The sequence below is a fragment of the Equus przewalskii genome, chromosome 29 (assembly GCF_037783145.1).
Source record: "Equus przewalskii isolate Varuska chromosome 29, EquPr2, whole genome shotgun sequence".
Classification (NCBI taxonomy): domain Eukaryota; kingdom Metazoa; phylum Chordata; class Mammalia; order Perissodactyla; family Equidae; genus Equus; species Equus przewalskii.
In genome coordinates this window covers 6,464,123-6,482,775 of record NC_091859.1, presented here as the reverse complement: position 1 = coordinate 6,482,775, position 18,653 = coordinate 6,464,123, and the positions used below count along the sequence as shown (strand labels likewise).

General features: G+C 36.1%; 1 protein-coding gene across 23 annotated transcripts in view; it reads right to left on the bottom strand.

Moving 5' to 3' along the window:
• The window catches only part of NAV3 (neuron navigator 3), a 791,518-nt gene that overhangs the window by 19,079 nt on the left and 753,786 nt on the right, over positions 1–18,653 (bottom strand). For 12 of the 23 annotated variants that reach the window (XM_070600535.1, XM_070600532.1, XM_070600548.1 and 9 more), the window contains 9 exons: positions 17,529–17,650; positions 16,524–16,544; positions 15,670–15,842; positions 13,894–14,047; positions 12,547–12,721; positions 7,558–7,655; positions 4,224–4,319; positions 3,778–3,946; positions 2,362–2,597 (listed from right to left, as the gene is read on the bottom strand). In XM_070600535.1, the coding sequence (XP_070456636.1) occupies positions 2,362–2,597; positions 3,778–3,946; positions 4,224–4,319; positions 7,558–7,655; positions 12,547–12,721; positions 13,894–14,047; positions 15,670–15,842; positions 16,524–16,544; positions 17,529–17,650 (1,244 nt within the window). The remainder of the gene's footprint in view (positions 1–2,361; positions 2,598–3,777; positions 3,947–4,223; positions 4,320–7,557; positions 7,656–12,546; positions 12,722–13,893; positions 14,048–15,669; positions 15,843–16,523; positions 16,545–17,528; positions 17,651–18,653) is intronic. The other 11 variants (XM_070600533.1, XM_070600545.1, XM_070600546.1 and 8 more) reach the window with 1 other exon arrangement.

The following is an 18,653-nucleotide window of genomic DNA, read 5'->3' as shown; positions in this document are numbered from 1 at the left end:
AATTCTCTGGCAACAACTCTGTATCCAACATTACTGACAGCTCATTCACATCCTACAAACATGAAGAATTAATAAACATTCGTTTGTTGTATTTTGTGTTTTCTTGATGCCGAATGCCATGTGATTTGTCCAAGGGTTTCTTCCTATTACTGTTTCCTAGCATCATTAGTTCTGTCCAAACACTCTAGTCAATGTTTTATTTTTCATTATTTTGTAATAACAAAAATTAAACTGACCTAATAATGGCACAAGTTATTTTATTCTGAAAAGGTAGAAAATTAGAGTGTTGGAAATATTGATCAAAAAAATTTAATGATACTCATATGATATTGATTAAAAACATCTCTGAGCACTAAACATTTTTTAACTGAAATGAAAAGAACTTAGAGAGGCAAATTTTATAATCAATGTAAATTAACCTACTTTATTTTAGCATGTTAAACTACATCCTAATGAAGCCCAAATCAATCTGTTTGATTCAAAACTTGATTTTAAGTGATTTCCAACTTTATCAAAATGCCTTGGTTTTCATTAATAAATCTACTCTTCTCCTATTTTCCAATCACTTGTTTTCTCATAAAGGAAGTAACTTCTAAAGAGTTCCGTTACATCAACATTGAGGAAAAACCAAGAATACTGAAGATGATTAAGAGACATCAACCCTTTCACCATTTTGGCTGAAAAGAAGAAGAATTGTGTTAAAAATATTTAAATAAAGATATGAGGAGACCCAGAATTAACAGGAGGTATTAAACATGTGGGCTGAAGCAAACCAACAATTGTGGTCTTCCCACTTCTGCTCAGAGAGGAGTCAAATACTCTACCTTAGGTTCCATGTCTCTCTAGTTGAAATGAAAATGAGTGGTTCAATTACAATTCGAATAGGGCTGAGTTCCAAGGAAATATTCAGAATTTGTGTGCTATATTTATTTGACTTTATAAGATGTCTCATCACGCTTTATACACATCTTTGTTCTCTTATAAAACTTCAAATAAGACCATTTTCAACAAAGGTCTTTGTGAGTGTGTGTGTGTGTGTGTGTGTGTAGAGGGAGTTGTCTGTATGGGTCTCGTGTATTTGTGTAGGAAACTTTCTTGGGAGTAAAGGGCTGTAATTAATAACTGCAGACAACACACTGTGTGTGCTACTTGTACTATTTTCTCTCCCTCTCTCCCTTCTCCCTACTTTCTCCTCTCTCTCTCTCTCGCACACACACACACACACACACACTCATTTAGTCCTTGCCACAACCCTACTATTTTTTCATTTTACAGTGGGGAAAACTAAGGCACAAGGAAATGCAGCGATTGACCTCCGATGCCACAGTTGGTCAGTGAGAGGGAGTTAATGAACCGCTCTATTAAGAAGTTTTTGTTCACTAAGCTATCTATCTGGCTTATTTCAAGAATCCAATAAGCTTGGGCTGCTTTGGGGAGTCATGTTAATTTCTGAAAATTTACAAGCCAGAGGTTTCTGAGAGACTGCATCTGTTCAGATCATCTAACTAGGTTATCTTCAGAAAAATAAAATGACCCAGTATCATCTGGATTCCCTCAAGGTATTGTTTATAACAGATGCAGTTTCCTAAGAGAAACAGGTTGAATTGATTGAGAATGTAATAGATAATTGTGGGCAAAAATAGGCTAGTGTTAAGAATATGTTAGCCATCAACTATTTCCTTTTTAGGATTCTTTATTTTACTCAGAATATAGGAAAGTATTGTCTAGGTTTTATAGCCCCTCAAGCCTATTTAATAGCAGTAGAGTGTTCAGGCTGATTATTATGTTACACTAGAACTTAGCTGATGTTGAAATAGAACATTGTTCACTTTCCTATGGTTCCTAAGCAGAAATTCTTTAGAAATATGATGTAAGAAAATTGCTGCTCCCAGAATTTCTGCCTGGAATATTCTAATTATGCCCAAATCCCCATTGCTGCAACACCCTAGTTAATTCCTACTTATTTACTAAGATCCAGATCAAGAATTGCCTTTTTATAAAGCTCTGATTCCTCCAGGAAGGGTTATTCTTCCCTCTTGCTTTTAGAGCACTTTGCATGGATCCTTTCTGCTCTAACACTTCCTAAATGGAAGTCTAAGAGAAATCAGACATTAGAGACTCTATCATTTTCTTTTGTACATTCTCAATGCTTGTGGAGTACCTGATAACTAAATGCTATTGAACAGCAGTGTTGTTCAAATTCATGAAACAGAGTTTAGTCATCCACCAGATTCTAGTTTTAGTAAGAGAGATGGCTATGTCTCCACGTGCAACATGGAAGTTTCACACAATCTTAAATCTTAATTGCTTAAGACACTTATGCATAAATAGCAGCAGTTCTCTTAGGAGTTTGTGACTTACCTTACTTGACTTGTGGTCCACATTAAAAGTGGCAATTGCATCCTCTGTTTTTTTCCTCCCAGATTTGGTTATTACGTATTCAGCAAGTTTGTTCGCTAAATAGGTCTTTCCTGTACCACTTGGTCCCGAAAGTATAATTCTGTGATGCTCCATCAACAAATTAAAATACCTTTGGGTAATTGGTTTAGGAATCAGCGTATCAAAAACAAAGCTGTCCAAACTGTTTTCTTCTACCCCTGAAGGAAGAAACAGAGGGAATAGTATGCCTTATTGTTCTACATAAGGTAGATTTTAAAATATGGTGTCAATCGACAACAGAGCTTCATTAGTTACAGGAATGCAGTCCTTGCAAAATCCTTTACTTGATATTTCTACCCCACAAACATGTGCTGCCATTTTAAGATAGAAAATGTCAGTAATAAGGCAGAATGGACATCCAAATGAAAGCATTTTCTCTAGCTCTGGCTTCCCTCCACTGTCCACTTCATGCTCCGCACTTATGTTTCCAGAGAGAGAAATGGAAACATTACTATAAATTCTATCATAAAATCTTCCTTACCTTTGAAGGCAGTAGTTTTGTTAAGAATAAATGTAAAGATTATAATGTAAAATATATATGTGTGTCTATGTTCTTCCTGTTTTCTTACTCTTTTCTCTACTTTATTTTCTCCTCTCTCTCATTACACATCCCAGCTGTACAGCCACCTAAGCTTTTGAAGAATACTAATTGTGATATTTGACAAGGAATTAAGAAGATCAACAGTACCTCCTTTTACTAACCCAATTACCTTAATCATAAAGTCAAATTTTGACAAATTCATCTATTAGTCCATAGTTTACATAGATGTGTTCTGAGTCTTTAACATATATGAGCAAGGAATTATGGAGACAAACATACTTTAGATATTCTATTTGCCTATAATTAATCACATCATCCAAAGCAAAGAAAACAGAATTTCTCATCCCTGATCTTAACTTCCATTCTTTATCCCTAGTGGGTATTTCTTGGGTATACATGTTTTAAAATCAAAGATATAGAGATGAATATATTACTTTGAAATATATAATAATTTTTTGAATCCCACCTAAATAAAAGGTGATAATGGAGAACCTAGAAATTTGAAATTCCCTAAATTGTATTCTGTTTTGCGAGTTTTGGAGAATCGTCAAAATTACATTCCATTTCACATTCTAAAACTCAAAGAATTTCATTTACTTGGATTTCAATGTTTTTTAGCAGGATTTTAGTGTTTTAAATATAAATATGACTCATTTAATACCATCATACCATTTCAAAACTATTAAAGTGGTTAACATAGTTTTCAAATATGAAAATTTGAAGGGAAACTGCAAAAGAAAAGAAAAGAAATGTTGGTAAAAAAAAAATACAACTGTGCTTTTCATTTTCATCTTTACCTTTCAGGTTCACAGTGATGATGTTATTATCTCCAACAAGGTATCCACAAGGCAGCAGTTCAGGCACTTCTAAGCTATGAGATCTAATTAAATCTCCTATACAGTAGCTAGCAATGCAGTCAGAGCTCAGACCAAGACTAGAGGATGTATCAATTCGAAACACATATTCCTAAAATGGTACATGTGAAAAAGGAAAGTCAAAACAGAGGTTCAACTCATCTACAACAAATACAAAACTCCTGAGGATTTGAAGTTAGCTGTCAAGAATTTTAGAAATGAGTAATATAAGAACTATTAATATCAAACAGCACAAAGAGAGAAAGCTTTCCTTCATATTTGAAATGGAGGAGAAGAAAAGTAGATATGTCTATGCTAGTAAAGCTAAGGGAAGCATCTAAAATTAAACATTTTTGAAAATCAATATTAGGATTTCATACACAACTTACCTTAAAGAGACGTCTAATTACACCATCTAAGACATCCCACTTGGTTTTTCCACTAACACCAATGGATCCTATCAAATATGCCTGAGACTTCTGATCCTAAAAAAGAACAAAATAAAACAAGATAAAATCAAACTATGTGTCTTGTTTTATTACTGCATTTTCTACTAAAACTTATTAATGTAGTGGTGATTAAGATTAAAATGCTTATCAGGCCTATGAGTTCTACAGTAACAGACACACATTGGATTATATAAAATAAAACATACTTCCAAAATTTAACCAACCAACCAACCAAAGTAACAGCAATAGCAACAACAAGAAGAAAGAGAGAGATTAGGTGAAGTGATAATGTCAAGGTAAACTGACTCATAACCTGTTCAGTAGAAGGGAAAGGGCTGGGAGGGAAGAGTCATCTGTTTTCATGCAGGGGTGCATTTCTGAAGAGAAGTATCTTGGTAGGAGGGAAATGGTGATAGAGACTGAACAGAACCATACCATATAAATCCTGCAACTTCATCTTACTATTTTTGTGACCTTATCTTTCTTTTTTTTTTTTTAATTTTTATGTTTTTGGGATGTACATCATATTTCAAATTCTGGATACATTATATCATGTTCACCACCGGAACACTAATTATAGTGCATCCCCTCACATATGACCCTAATCACCCCTTTTGCCCTCCCCCCCGCTTCCCCAATGGTGACCACCAGTCCAATCTCCAATGCTATGTGGTTTTTTTTTTTTTTTGTCATTTTTGTCTTCTACTTATGAGTGAGATCATATGGTATTTGACTTTCTCCCTCTGACTTATTTCTCTCAGCATAATACCCTCAAGGTCCATCCATGTTGTCACAAATGGCTGGATTTTGTCATTTCTTATGGCTGAGTAGTAGTCCATTGTGTATAAATACCACATTTTCTTTATCCATTCGTCCCTTGATGGGCACCTAGGTTGCTTCCAAGTCTTGGCTATTGTGTATAATGCCGCAATGAATATAGGGGTGCAAGTATCTTTATGCCTTTGTGTTTTCAAGTTCTTTGGATAAATACCCAGCAGTGGAATAGCTGGATCATATGGTAGATCTATCCTTAACTTTCTGAGGATACTCCAGACTGCTTTCCATAGTGGCTGCACCAGTTTGCACTGCTACCAACAGTGAACAAGGGTTCCCTTCTCTCCACACCCTCTCCAACATTTGTTGTTTCCTGTCTTGTTAATTATAGCCATTCTGACTTTATCTTTCTTAAGCCAAAAACTCAGTTTTTCATTTATTAACTTACATTATCTCTAAAATACAATCCAGTTTTAAAAAGTAAGTTATCTGTGGTTGTATGGCATTCACATATTCACAAAATAGGCTCCATTTTGAATTTATCAGAAAATTCACTATTTAAAAAAACTTGCCAGGACATTCCACAGGCATCATTTTATCAAGCAAAGAATCTCTTTACAATACAAATAATTGCCCCAAATTTATCTTTCTTTGTCAGATGGGATTTTGAGGAATTTCTACATATATTAGAAAAGTAAACAATTCAAGATTTATAGTCTAACTGGAACTTCTTTTATGACAATTGGAAATGGTTACGTGAAATAGTGCATGATGCCAGTGGATATAATTAGGTAGCTGATACATTACAATCCTGGTTCTAGTCACCAACTGCATGGTCCTTAAGAGGTGGTAGAATAATAACTGAGTCAGGTATTAGAAGACATGGATTCTACAACACGCAACATCTATCACCTAATTAAGAAATGTGACCCAAGGTAAGTCAGTTAGCTGTCTCAGAGCCTCGATTTCTTCATCAGTAACATTTAAGTCTATAAGGGTAAATGATTATCACCATTATTTAAATATAACCTGAATTAGAAGGCAATATTTTTTCAGAAAAAGTTGAGAAATTCACAGCAAAATCATTGTGATTTTGTTACTATTGTTATGAATTGAATGGTTGTGTCTCCTGAAAATCTATACATTAAAGTCATAACCCTCAAGATGATGGTATTTGGAAAAGAGGCCTGTAGAAGGTAATTAGATTAGCTCATTAGAGTAGGGGCTCTTACGATGGGATTAGTGGCCTCATAAGTAGGGGAAGAGAGAGAGAGCTCTGGTATACACAGTGACAAAAGGTCATGTGAGGACATAGCAAGAAGGTGGCCACCTGCAGCCCAAGGAGAGAGCCCTCACCAGGGACTAAATCAGCTGGCACCTTGATCTTGGACTTCAGAACTGTGAGAAAATAAACTTCTGTTGGTTAAGCCACTTGATTTATCGTATTCTGTTATGGCAGGCCAAGAAGACTAAGACACCTACTTTCAATGTTCAAAGACATTGTCTTTTAGAATTATTTTGGAAAAGAAAACTTATTTTCCCCTGTTACTGTCATCCAGTCAAAATGGGACACTCACGCAATGTTTGGTAAGCAGCTGCTTTTAAATTAGAGATAGTTTAATCTTCACCGAGACTACCAGTCTTTTGCCTAAAGATGCACATGAAAAAAGCAGACATAAATCTGCAGCTCAAGCAGGAAGTTTATGGCGTTAGAATCCTTGGAATACTGCTCAGTGTAAAAATTCACAAGCACTTTCTCACTTCTCAAATGTAAATGCTTCAATTATTTTAAAATTCTAAGGGATTTTTTGTTTTTCTGTGTGATAGAAAAAAATTTGGGTACTTACAAATTTGTATTCTTGCCACTCATCTACAAATTCAGCTTGAAATAACATTTTTAGTTTTAAGAAAGGGCTTGAGTCAGAATGACATTGCCAGTTTGAAGGCAATACTTGATTCCAGAAAAATTAAAATACTTGCCTTATACTTGCTTAAAAATGATACAGATAAGTAGCATCAGTGGAATTTGTCATATTGAATTCAGAATAACACGTGTCTTTCCAATGTCTAGAATATTCATATAGCTTATTAGTCTCTTCTTTGTATAGAGACCATATTGACACCTCTAGCAACATGTTACTACACATTATAAATATCACCTATATTTTGCAAGTGACACTGAAAGAATGTGTTAGACATGGTGTTTACCTCAAAGAAAGCAATGTATTTTTTAAGTTTTAGAAATGAGTGTGGCTAAGAACCAAAATTGTTTTCAGTGAACCAACATGACATCTAGAGATACATTTCCACTTATATCATGATGTCATTTCCTTGGGTTCCTAACTTTTATGCTTTTATAGCATATTAAGCTAATGCCAAGACAAATACTGCTGAGCAGTAACAAGTAGTGTACTTAATCAGAACAAAAATTCAAATATAAAACACATTAGATTCATGGTCATTCTCATCCTTTAGTCAGAACTTAAGATTAAGGAAATACCTTTGCTCGACCGTAGCCCTTGCTGATGGAGACTATAATTTTCACACTGCGGCCATCTTTATGTCCAGTTGCATCACCAGCATCATCTAGCAAGATATCTACCAAATTTTCAAAAATGCACACAAACACACACACAATAGAGACAAATTAGCTCAGATTTTTTACTGTCATTGTTTTCTTTCTCATAATTTTATATCTTTCAATGGAAATTTAGCCTTTCTACTTCCCATCCTAGCCTAACAGGTTTGAAAAAAATCAGCTTTCAAGAAGATGAATTACTGTGGTTGGGTTAAAGTTTCAATCTAGGAATTTATTTCTTCCTCCAAGCATCTTCACCCAAGTGTTGGTCCATTGCTTTTAAATGAGGAGAAACAGGTTTCTTTTTCTATTATGCACAGATATGAGTAATACCTGAATAATATTCAGTTACCATTAAAACCATGACAAACAAAAAAGCAATCTGATTTTTCTATCTAAACTAAAATATCCAGGCTCAATACCCATGTAATTTATGGATGCAAAGGTGCTGAGATTGACTGTCAACTGAAATTATTTTCAAGCATTTGCAGATATCCAGCTATATTACTTCTTACTTTATATATAAGTAATTATTAGGTACTTTTAGTGAATTTCAACTATGGCATTTATACTTCCCTACCGAAGTATATTAATTATCACTCTTTTGTACCCTTTATGCTTATGGTCTCAAAACCAAAGTAGTATTTCCAGTCATCAGCTAAGAGTTACAGAGATAGGATAAAGGTGGCTGACCTTTAAAGCACAAGCCTTTAAATGCAATTATAGATTAATTTTCAGAATATATTATATGAGATTCATGTCCAATTTGGAGAAGTATTGAGGCAAACTATCACAAATATAAGTTTTCCTTATATTTCCAACGATGTTATTATTGAGCCATGTTTAATACGAACATGGTGTTCTGAGGACAAAGGAAACTCAGTTACATGCTGAAGAGCAGGTGTGCCTGGTGACAAGAGCACTCAACTGCTCTGCCTGTAAATATATAGAGACAAGAGCTGTGACTACCATCAGAGAAAAACAATTTAATCAAATGGCTTCTGAAAATGGAATGTTTCTATTATCTTAATTAAGAATACGCAATTTCACAAAGGAAGGATTAAAAAAGCGTCCTAAGACATAACAATCAAAACAACATTTAGAGTTTGAGGAATATGAAGATTTTCACTAGAAATTTTTAAATCGTCAAAAACAATCTCCCTTACTGGAATTTAATCAGTTTCCCAGATTAACACCCTCATAATCTCTCACATTTTTGCCTATCCCACTGAAAATTTAAACTCTTCCTTAAGTGTCATTTTAATTTTAATTCTCTTCCTCTTTTTCTCAGGAGTTTACAGTAGCTTACTGCTGGTTGTTCACATCTAAATTTCTTGTAGTTCGTGACCAAATTACCTCTTTAGTACTCAACTATTCATAAATGTTCATAAATATTCCAAAAATATTTATTAAGCATAAAAGATATCAGGAACTGTGCTGGGCATTGGGAATGAATACCAAAGTGCAAGGAAAATGAATTCCGTGCTCTTTTGGGGTATACATTCTCAACAAGGTAATTACAGAATATCTTTTTTTTTTGAGGAACATTAGCCCAGAGCTAACTACTGCCAATCCTCCTCTTTTTGCTGAGGAAGACTGGCCCTGAGCTAACATCCATGCCCATCTTCCTCTATATTATATGTGGGACACCTACCACAGCATGGCTTGCTAAGCAGTGCCATGTCTACACCAGGGATCTGAAACGGCGAACCCCGGGCCGCCCGAGTAGCATGCACACTTAACAGTTGTACCATCGGGCTGGCCCCCAGAATGTCTTAAGTGCAAGAAATAAATGGCACAGGGCAGTGGGCAGTGAAATACAGTAACTGAAGGGAGCCTCCTCTAGACAGAGGTCCTCCTGGAAGGCTTCCTTGAGGAGATGGTGTTTGGAGATAAGACCAGGAGGCTAAGAAGTGCTATGTGCATGAAGACCTAGGAAAAAAGATCCAGTCAACAAGAATAAATGCAAAAGCCTTGATGAAAGAGCTAGGCCTGTCCAAGGAACAGATAAATATTCAGGGTGGCAGGAGTGTGGAGACCAAGAGAAGAGTGGAAAGTGGTATGAAGCATGTCGAAGTGGGTAAGGGCTAGATCATGTATGACCTGGTAGTCCACAACAAGGCGTTTAATCTGATTTCTGATCCACTTATCTGGTCAAGTTTGCCTTAGAACATGTTATGCATTTCATGTCATGCTTATTCTTAAACTATGCATAAAATAAGAATTTTCTCTGTACAGCAGTGGGGTGAATATTTATCAATAAATGAGTTAATGACTGTCTTTGGCTCTCACATATGTGGCTACTTAAAGCAAAATGAATACAGTAGTTAACAGGTCAGGCCCTGGATTCATCCAGACCTGGGTTCAAATATTAGCTCTGTCATTTACTAGTTACAGGATCTTGAAGAAATTATTATAGTCACTTCCCCAAGTCTTGGTTTCCTCATGTGTAATATGGGGGTCAAACAGCACCTGCTTCATAGAGATATTGAGGATATAAGAGAGAATGCTTTTACAGCACTTTCTCCTCAGTGTTCAGCACGTTTAGCTGTTCTAACCAATATTCCATTTCTCTGTGTGTTTATTTGAACTCCATTTTTTGACAGGGGAAGAAGCACATCATGGCCACTGAATCTCCCCCTGTTCACAGTACATTGATATGATTACCTGAAGAAACAATTCCAAGAAAAGAGGAAAAAGAGCAAGTTTGAGGTGAGGGTCCTCTGTGGTTTTTATGGAAAATAAGTTATGTTATTTAACATTTTGAAGGAAGAATAAGGAGATCTGCCATTCTGGTTACAATCGAGTGAAATTCTAACAAAAGTCTGAAGGCTTTTCAGACTTCTGTTTTTACTGGATGTATGGAACATACAGTTATCTCTCAGGGACTGGACATTCACCAATTATCCTCTCTTCTGTTTACTTCTTTCCTTTTTTTAATTAATCATGAACCATAGAAAATTTTTCTGTTAAAAAGCCCAAGCATAAAGGTACTTTTGAACTCCAATTTGGAACCTACTAAAAAAGAGTGAAGACAAAGAAAACAGTAAACTCGTCCTGTGATTTTGTTGTTGTTGTTAGTTCCGATACAAGTATCATTATTGAAAAATAATTAAGGAAATAAAATGATATAAGACTAAAAATAAATGATGAACTAGGTAATTAAAAAGCACATTTAAAAAAAAAATCTTAAAAATTGCTCTCCTCCCCTAAATTGCCCCAAATTCTCAATCATGGCCGTTAGTGTGTTCAGTCTGATGAACAAAGAAATTGTAAATTTGATTTCTTTGATTTTATGTTTATCTTTATGAGTTCTAATTTTTCCTAGACGTGAATTTTAGTTTTATTTTATATGGCAGTTCTTTCTAAACTACCTTCAGTACTAACCTTGCCTCCTTCAAACCTTATCATAATTATACTTCATAGGATAAGACAAAATCAAGGAACAGGCACGGAATCGTGTGAGTAAGCCATCTGTAGGGCCCCAGCCCCTGCCTTTGTTTAGGAGTTAAGCCCGGGGACACAGACACGCATTGCCAGCCATCAGGTGTGGTTCCTACTTCACTTTGCTGTCGGCTTCACCGCTGACCACAACAGACAGCATATTGCCCGGGCTTCTCAGATTCTACACATTCAAACTATTTGTTTTTTCTTTTTTAGAATCTTTTGAAGAGTGTGGATGCTAACACCTTGCACAAAATTCACACTTTCAAGTTATAACCACATTTCCATACTTTTATTTTACCTAATAATCTGTAAATTCATTTAATTCTGAAATCTCTCTTCTTTCTTGGCTACTAATATTAGCTTTACTTGGTGTTTACTCTCAGAATTTATTTCCCTCCCCTAATCCTGACCAAATTTTATAAACATTGTTTCCCTCGATTTCAGGGAGTTCCCACTTGCCATTTATAAGAAGAAGGCAAGTATATTTGGGTCATTCATTTTACATTATGAAGGGCAGACATAACAGGAGAATTTTAAGAACTCTGACTTTTTAGAAGCAAGAGATGTGATTCATTGAAGATGTCATCAATATTGACATGCCGTGCCATTTTTCTTCTTCATTTTTGTCTTCGAATTCTCCTATTTGCAGTGTAATTTAAGGCAAGGAGTGAAGTTTGTCACGTCTATAATGGAATCCAAAGTTACCCAGCAATATGTATATTATTGGTTTCCAAGCGTCATCTGGTGGCTGTGCTTTGAAATTACCACAGATCCTCACGTAAATCTTTCCCAAACTAAATTCTATACATAAAATGATTCAATGCCATAGGAGGAGTTATACTTTATAATTGACTAGTTCATCACATATTAAGACAACATCATGTCATGTGATTCTATTTGCAACTGAATCAAAACTGTACCCTTGTTCCATCACTAGGACCACTGAATACAACAATAGTGTGTTCTTTTTGTTTGTTTGTTGAAAATTTAATAGAGCTGCAGATTGGGTGATGGATAGCAGTATGTTCTCCCTGGGCAAGATCATCCAGTCAAATCTGGAATAGGTCCTGATACATTCTAAATACGCTCTATACACTTACAATACTATAAAACCACATGGGGTTATTAGTATTATATTCAGGAGTACTAATAATCATCACTGAGAATATTATTTCTTCATTCTATTTGTAATCATGGAGAAAGAACATTTCAAGAACAAGTAATTTTTTTTAAAAATGATATGAAAATCACATCTCTTAAGTCTTTCACAGAGAATATTCCTTTAAAATTATAACTAAGTAGGATAAATTTTTAAGAGGAAAGTAGGACTACTTCTGAGAACTAGAGTGTTAACATTTTTAAGAGGGTGTGCGTGAGAGGGGAGGGTGAGTTTCTCCCAATTTCAGGCCCCCCTCATTAAGTCACAGGCATGCTTTGACTCGGCAGGTATGTGCACAGAATCACCTGAGGTAACAGACTCCGTGATGTTCAAGTTGTTTAGAGAAAGCCCTAAGGACTGCCGTGAAGACGAGGAGGACGTGCTGCTTGAGGACTCTGACGGGGGCCGAGCAGGCTTGGCCGTGTTGCCAGTTTCCGCCTTCAACCGGTCATTTTCAGCCTTCAGGATTTCAATTTCATTCTGTTGCGAAGACGAACAACATGAAAAAAATTTGAGCTAGTTTGAGAAAATGGTACCAACTCTTCTATCAGAGTTCATTATTTTGCTTACTAAATAAAGCATGTGGTGATATGTTAAATGCAAATTATGTAAACAGAATTTCCTTCCAAAAAAGGAAAGTTAACCTTTTTGCCATCTCTCACAAACATACACTCATGTATTCACAAATATAGACACACTAACTATTAGAATTTCTTATAATTATTTTTTTAATATATCATATATTTGAGTTTTCCAGGACTTGGTCTCATTTGAATTAAGAATAATATAATTGAAGAGTTCATAACATTTCTCATTTTAAAAGTATTGTTAAAACCTCATAGGCCAATAATGTCATTTGCAATACTCTGAATCCATGGGGAGTGTAAAATAGAGCCAAATAAAAACAATATAAATAAGGTGGTTTCAAATTACTTCAGAGTCCCAGGTAACATCTGAAAGTGTTTGTTCCTTCAAAATGGGGCATTAAGCTCATAACAACAAGAGCCTTTTGATGAATACATACGGTGGCAGATGAATCTGCTCAGCAACAAGCTTTTCTTATTTCAGTCATCTGTGGTTCCAAGTGATTACCGGTTTACAATAATAAAATGAAAACTTAGTCTGAGCACAGACTGGGGCTGAATTTAGCCTTCAGATGCTTCCCCAAAATACAAAAGCTTTACTTTTACAGATGGCATTCTACATCACTTTTACTTTCCTATGTGGAAAGCTTGTGTGACTTTTCTGTAGTTTTCTCATTACTTTTGTTGTTCAGTAGAAAACAAGTAAAGGTATTTGAGTCGGATTTCAAAAGAACAGAAAAAAAGTCAACAAAAAGGTAAATCGTGGAAAAGTGAAGAAGCAGGGATTGTTGTGGTTCTAAAAACTTAGCTCTCAAGGGCATCCAATCACTGGTACAAGTGCTCTGAATGTCCCTTGAGTGGAACTGGCTAGTCTGCCCTCCTTCCAACCCTGGATTTAACAAAATTCTCCATTTGGCATAAAGAAATGAGTTGCAAAGATTGAATAAACACAGTCCATTTCCATGGTAGGTTTAAAAGTGAGATTTGTTTTTATAATGACCAAAAGAAGAAAATAAATGGCATTTCTAATCTCTCCTGTTTGTTCCTTGAAAGTACTGCAGCGCGGACCTGCATCCGGTTCATGGCTTCCCGGATCTGGTCAAGATGATGAGCAGAGCTGAGGGCCTCCAGCCGAATATCCGTTAATTTCAATTCCTTTTCTCTGAGCTCGCTCTTCAGCTGCAGAATTATCTCTGCCTCAGCCTCTGTGCACTCACAGATCCTGAAGAAGGAAACAAACACACAATCAGCGGTCAGGGAAGCCAGGGGATTAGAAAAGCAACGCTTCTTTGAAAGGCTGAACGGCAATATTATCCAGCAGGTACAGAAATTATTTGCTGCTGGCAGAACCTAGAGAAATGGAGAAAGAGTTTTACAGACAGTAATACATTCACAGGTTCCAAACTGAAAATAGTCACTGTCTTTTTCATTTAATCCTTTCTTCCTATTTTCTGAAGTTTAAAACAATCTATTTTTACAGAATACAAAGTGATCCTCAAAATTTCATGGTTGCTGATATTTATGGGGCTGAAGGGTCAGAGTATTACTACATCTCATTCTGCCATTTTTTCACGGGACTTAAATCTCTATTTGCAACATGTGAAATATTTTTAAAGCAAAATTATGGCCTTAAGATGCTGATTTCTTCTTTTGTAAAATTGTTCAAAGAATAACCTTGCTTGCCAAAACAGTGTCTTCAAGTCACCATGAAAATCCAATATAAATATTGTAGAAAATAAATCAGAGAGATTCGTTTTGGACATTTAAATAATGGATGAGTGTTATATAATCGGCCTGGTAGGCTCGGCTGATGTAAGAGATCACAGCTAATAAGCCTAAATCACAGGTTTCAACTCATACAAGCAGGCCAGTTGGGGGCTGCTTGAAGCTCATATGCATTACATCCTTATGGTTTTATTGTTGTTCTGTGGACAGCTTTGTAGGAAATATGTCAAAAGACTTTGTCTCTTATAAACTAAAATATTTTCTATTTACAAGTGAGGATTATGTTGCTGGTCACAAAATGATAGTGCTACGTTCTTCCTATATGAGTCATGAAATTAGATAACAAGATGTACAAGCATCTTGAATGTTCCTGTTAGTGGTCCTGTTGTATACAATAGTTCTATGCTAGTCATTGTCATGCGCATATAGGAAAACTGATCTAAATGGTACATAAAACAAAGAGAATCATCTCATCAGAACACATGCTCCTACATTCTAAATGTTTTATTCTTTCTTGTAGCATCAAATAATGGACTATTATAAAAATGTTATGCTAGATTATCTAATAGAATTAAAGAAAAATGGATTGCAGTTTGATTTTAGGAAAGCAAATTTTACTCCGTAAACAGAAAGAGAAGGTTTTTATTGTTGAAATGCATGCGAGTGATTTTAGAAAAAGCAAAAGCAAACACTGCTCAGGTTAGAAGCCGGATCGGGCAGTTGGCATGCGTCACACTCCATTTTACCGGGATCTGTGCTTGTAGATCACAGGGCCATTTTGCCGTTTCTTTGGTGGCCAGACAAAGGGTGACCTGCATTTAATGCACAGTTAGACAGAGACATGGACAAATGCACGTGAAAAGAAGTGAGAATAATGATTTAGAAAAGTGGAGAACGAGATCAAGAAACACTCAAATTCTAATTTATGAAAAACAAAAACAAAAGAGAAACAGATGCTGTCTGCCGTTCTCAGGAAGATACGCAAATAACTGGCACAGAGACGGCGCTGCAGTTGTGCAAGTACAACCCGATGACATTGAGAACACAAAGACAGGCTTGGCCTGAAGTCGTCTTTAAAAATAAGAACTTCTTCAGCACTCTGCAGAGGGAGTGACTTACGCTGAGGCAGACTGCGACGGTTTCATGGACGCGGATCCACAGGCACCAGCGTTATGGGGCAACTTGGGGGACGCTGGAAGAGACGAGTCAGTCAGCTCCTCGATGTCTGAATGTGAGGAGGGAGGTTTGGTGGACTTTTTCTTCCCAAAGGCTTGTTTGAATGAGCTCCTCAGCTGGAAGAAGGACAGAAATTACCTTTCTTGTCTATTTGCACTTGGAGAGCTCGGCTTTGGGGCGTTAGTTTGCAGGTGCCATCCTAGCCACTGCCTGGGGTCAGTATGTATAAGCAGAGTATTAACAGTCGCAGCACAGTATCGCTAAAAATAATGATACCGTGTTTTGTGTTTTTGTTTTATTCTTGTATTAATCCAGCGCAGCACAAACATGGAAGGCTTTTAAATAGTGCAGGGTCAAGGGCACGGCTGTCAGAGCACTCATTTAAAACTAAGTACCTTGAAGGGATCTCCATTCCCAATGCTTCTCTCTTCAAGGCAATTTGTTTTAAATGGCCACTTTAGCGCTACAATCAAGTCATGTCCCACTGACAGTATAAACTTAAAAAGCAGAATGAAATCAAATTCACTTAGCACTTCATTAATTCTGATTTTCTATTCAAATTTTTAATTCCAGGACTATTCAGAACCAGAATTGGTATCCCCTACAGCTCTATTCAGAAAATGGTTTTACTTCCTCTCTTAAAATTTGAGATTAAAATGAAAAGACACAAAGAAAAGACATACAAGGTAATCTGTTTTTAAAAGGTATAAAAGCCTACTGCCAAAATGAATAGCATTCATGCCAAGGTAGGGTGTTTTTTAGAGACGCATGCCAAATTGCCCACGGTTTATATTCACCTCACTTCCTCTAGAGTTCACCTTGCAGAAACATGAAAGAGTGTGGAATTACAAATCAAGGGAATGAAGGCTGGTCAGTATTTTAAAATATTACCTGCATAAACATTTTTTTAAAACAACAAAGATATTTCTTTCGTTATTTATAGAAGGCACTCCAGTAAAGACCTCTGAGAGTCATGTTTTGGATTTCATCAAGCATGGTACTTATTTAATATAAACCTTTGTTTCATGGTATTAAAAGAAATCTTTTACGTCATTGTTTTTAAGCGTTTTGCGGTGACAGCACCTTCCCCTCAGTTTTTAGCAATTACTTAAATTATCATAAACGGTATCTCTAGCAACTTAAGGCATAGTTGTGTTAAAGTGCATTTCTATATTTCTGCTATTTTCCCTTGGTAAGAAATAAATAAAGCAGATACTAACGTAGTCGATTTCTTATGAGGTGAAACTTTATTCACACCATAAGTCCTGTTGATGCGAGGGGTGGGGGGGGCATTCAAGCTCTCTTCTGTTCCTTTTACCAATTGCCTTTCTTCCCTTCTTCCTCTATCATCATCATCACCACCATCACCATCACCACCATTATCATCGTCATCTTTTTCTTCTTCTTCTTCATCTCCACAATAAACCCGTGCTCTAAGCCATTTGTTTACAGATGTTATCCTATTTTTCTTTACAATAACTCTATAAAGTCAGTAATAATTATCTTATTTTTACAGATGAGAAAATTTAGGCCCCCTAGAAGGTAAAGTAACCTGCTCAAGAGCCACATAGTAAGTAGCAGAGCTGAGAGTCAAACTCAAGTTTAGTTAGTCCCAACTCTAAAAATGTTTCCCTTTCAGCACCGTGCCACCCTAATCTTGGCGATGAGCACAGCATTTGAGGAGTCAGCCCCTTGAATGAGACTCTTTATAAACTGCTGTGGATCTCTAAAGCCCAAAAGGAAAAAGCCTGACTCATTGTGCAGTAATAAGCTTCTGAATTAGATGAATGATGATGGCTTACCCAGTTTTTCTTTTTCTTCTTCTTGGAGTCAGCATCATTACCACTGCCAATGCTGGAATGGCTTGTGGCACTGTTGATACTAGAAACACTTTCAGATGAATGCTGTCTTCTGATGCGAAGATCTAGCAACAGACAGAGAGTATCATATTTGCTCATAAAGACTTTCAGTCTGAACAAGTAAGACTCAGGCTTTCTGAGAGGAAGTCCTCTAATAAAAGTCAACACGGCTTTGTAGAGATAATTTCAATGCAGTTTTCATTTTACAAGCTTAATAAAGTACAACCATATTTGCTTTAATTAACTGGGTTATCTGCATTAAGATTCAATGGGAATCTCATATAAGTCTGTAGCACTGGTGGTTTAATAAGTTCTGAGTTTTGTCCAAAAATGAAATGCCATGCTAGTGATTTCTACTGAATACCTGGATCAAACAGTGCTTCCAAAATGATTTATTCCAAATGATTAGTTCCATGGAGTAAATGGAAACTCATAATAGAATAAGAATTAATTGTCTTTTTAATATTTGTGTTTTGAATAAAGTTACTGAAGCCAACTGTATTAACTTTCCATTTCACAGAATCATACCACATCAGAGCCAAAACAAACCTTGGAGGTCATCTAAGCACTTCATCTCATTCATAGATGAGGAAATTGAAGTGCAAAGAAGTTAAGTAACTAGACCAAGGTCAAAGAGCCAGTGAGGGGAAGATCCTCAAGAGAGAATCTGGGTACAGTGCATTGTGAATTAAACAGAAAATATATTTAATGCAGTGCAATTCTTCCATTCATACTCCTACTCTCTGTCCATGGCTTAGAATAGTAATAACAATACCAGTAATAAAATGGGTAACAACAAAGCTACCTCTTATTAAGTGCTTACTCTACCCTGGGAGTATCCAATTTTATCATTAACACCAACCACTGACATGAGATTAATTACTAAATGTAATTTTCCCAGAGTCACAGAGCTGAAGAACAGTGGAGCCCACCTGAGACCTGGACTGATTCTAAAGTCATTGTGCTACCCGCCATGTAATGTGTACTCTCTGTACCTCTAAAAAGCATGTGGTACTTCTCTAGTTACACAAGATTTTTTGAAGAGGCTAGCATTTGATACTTAATCAC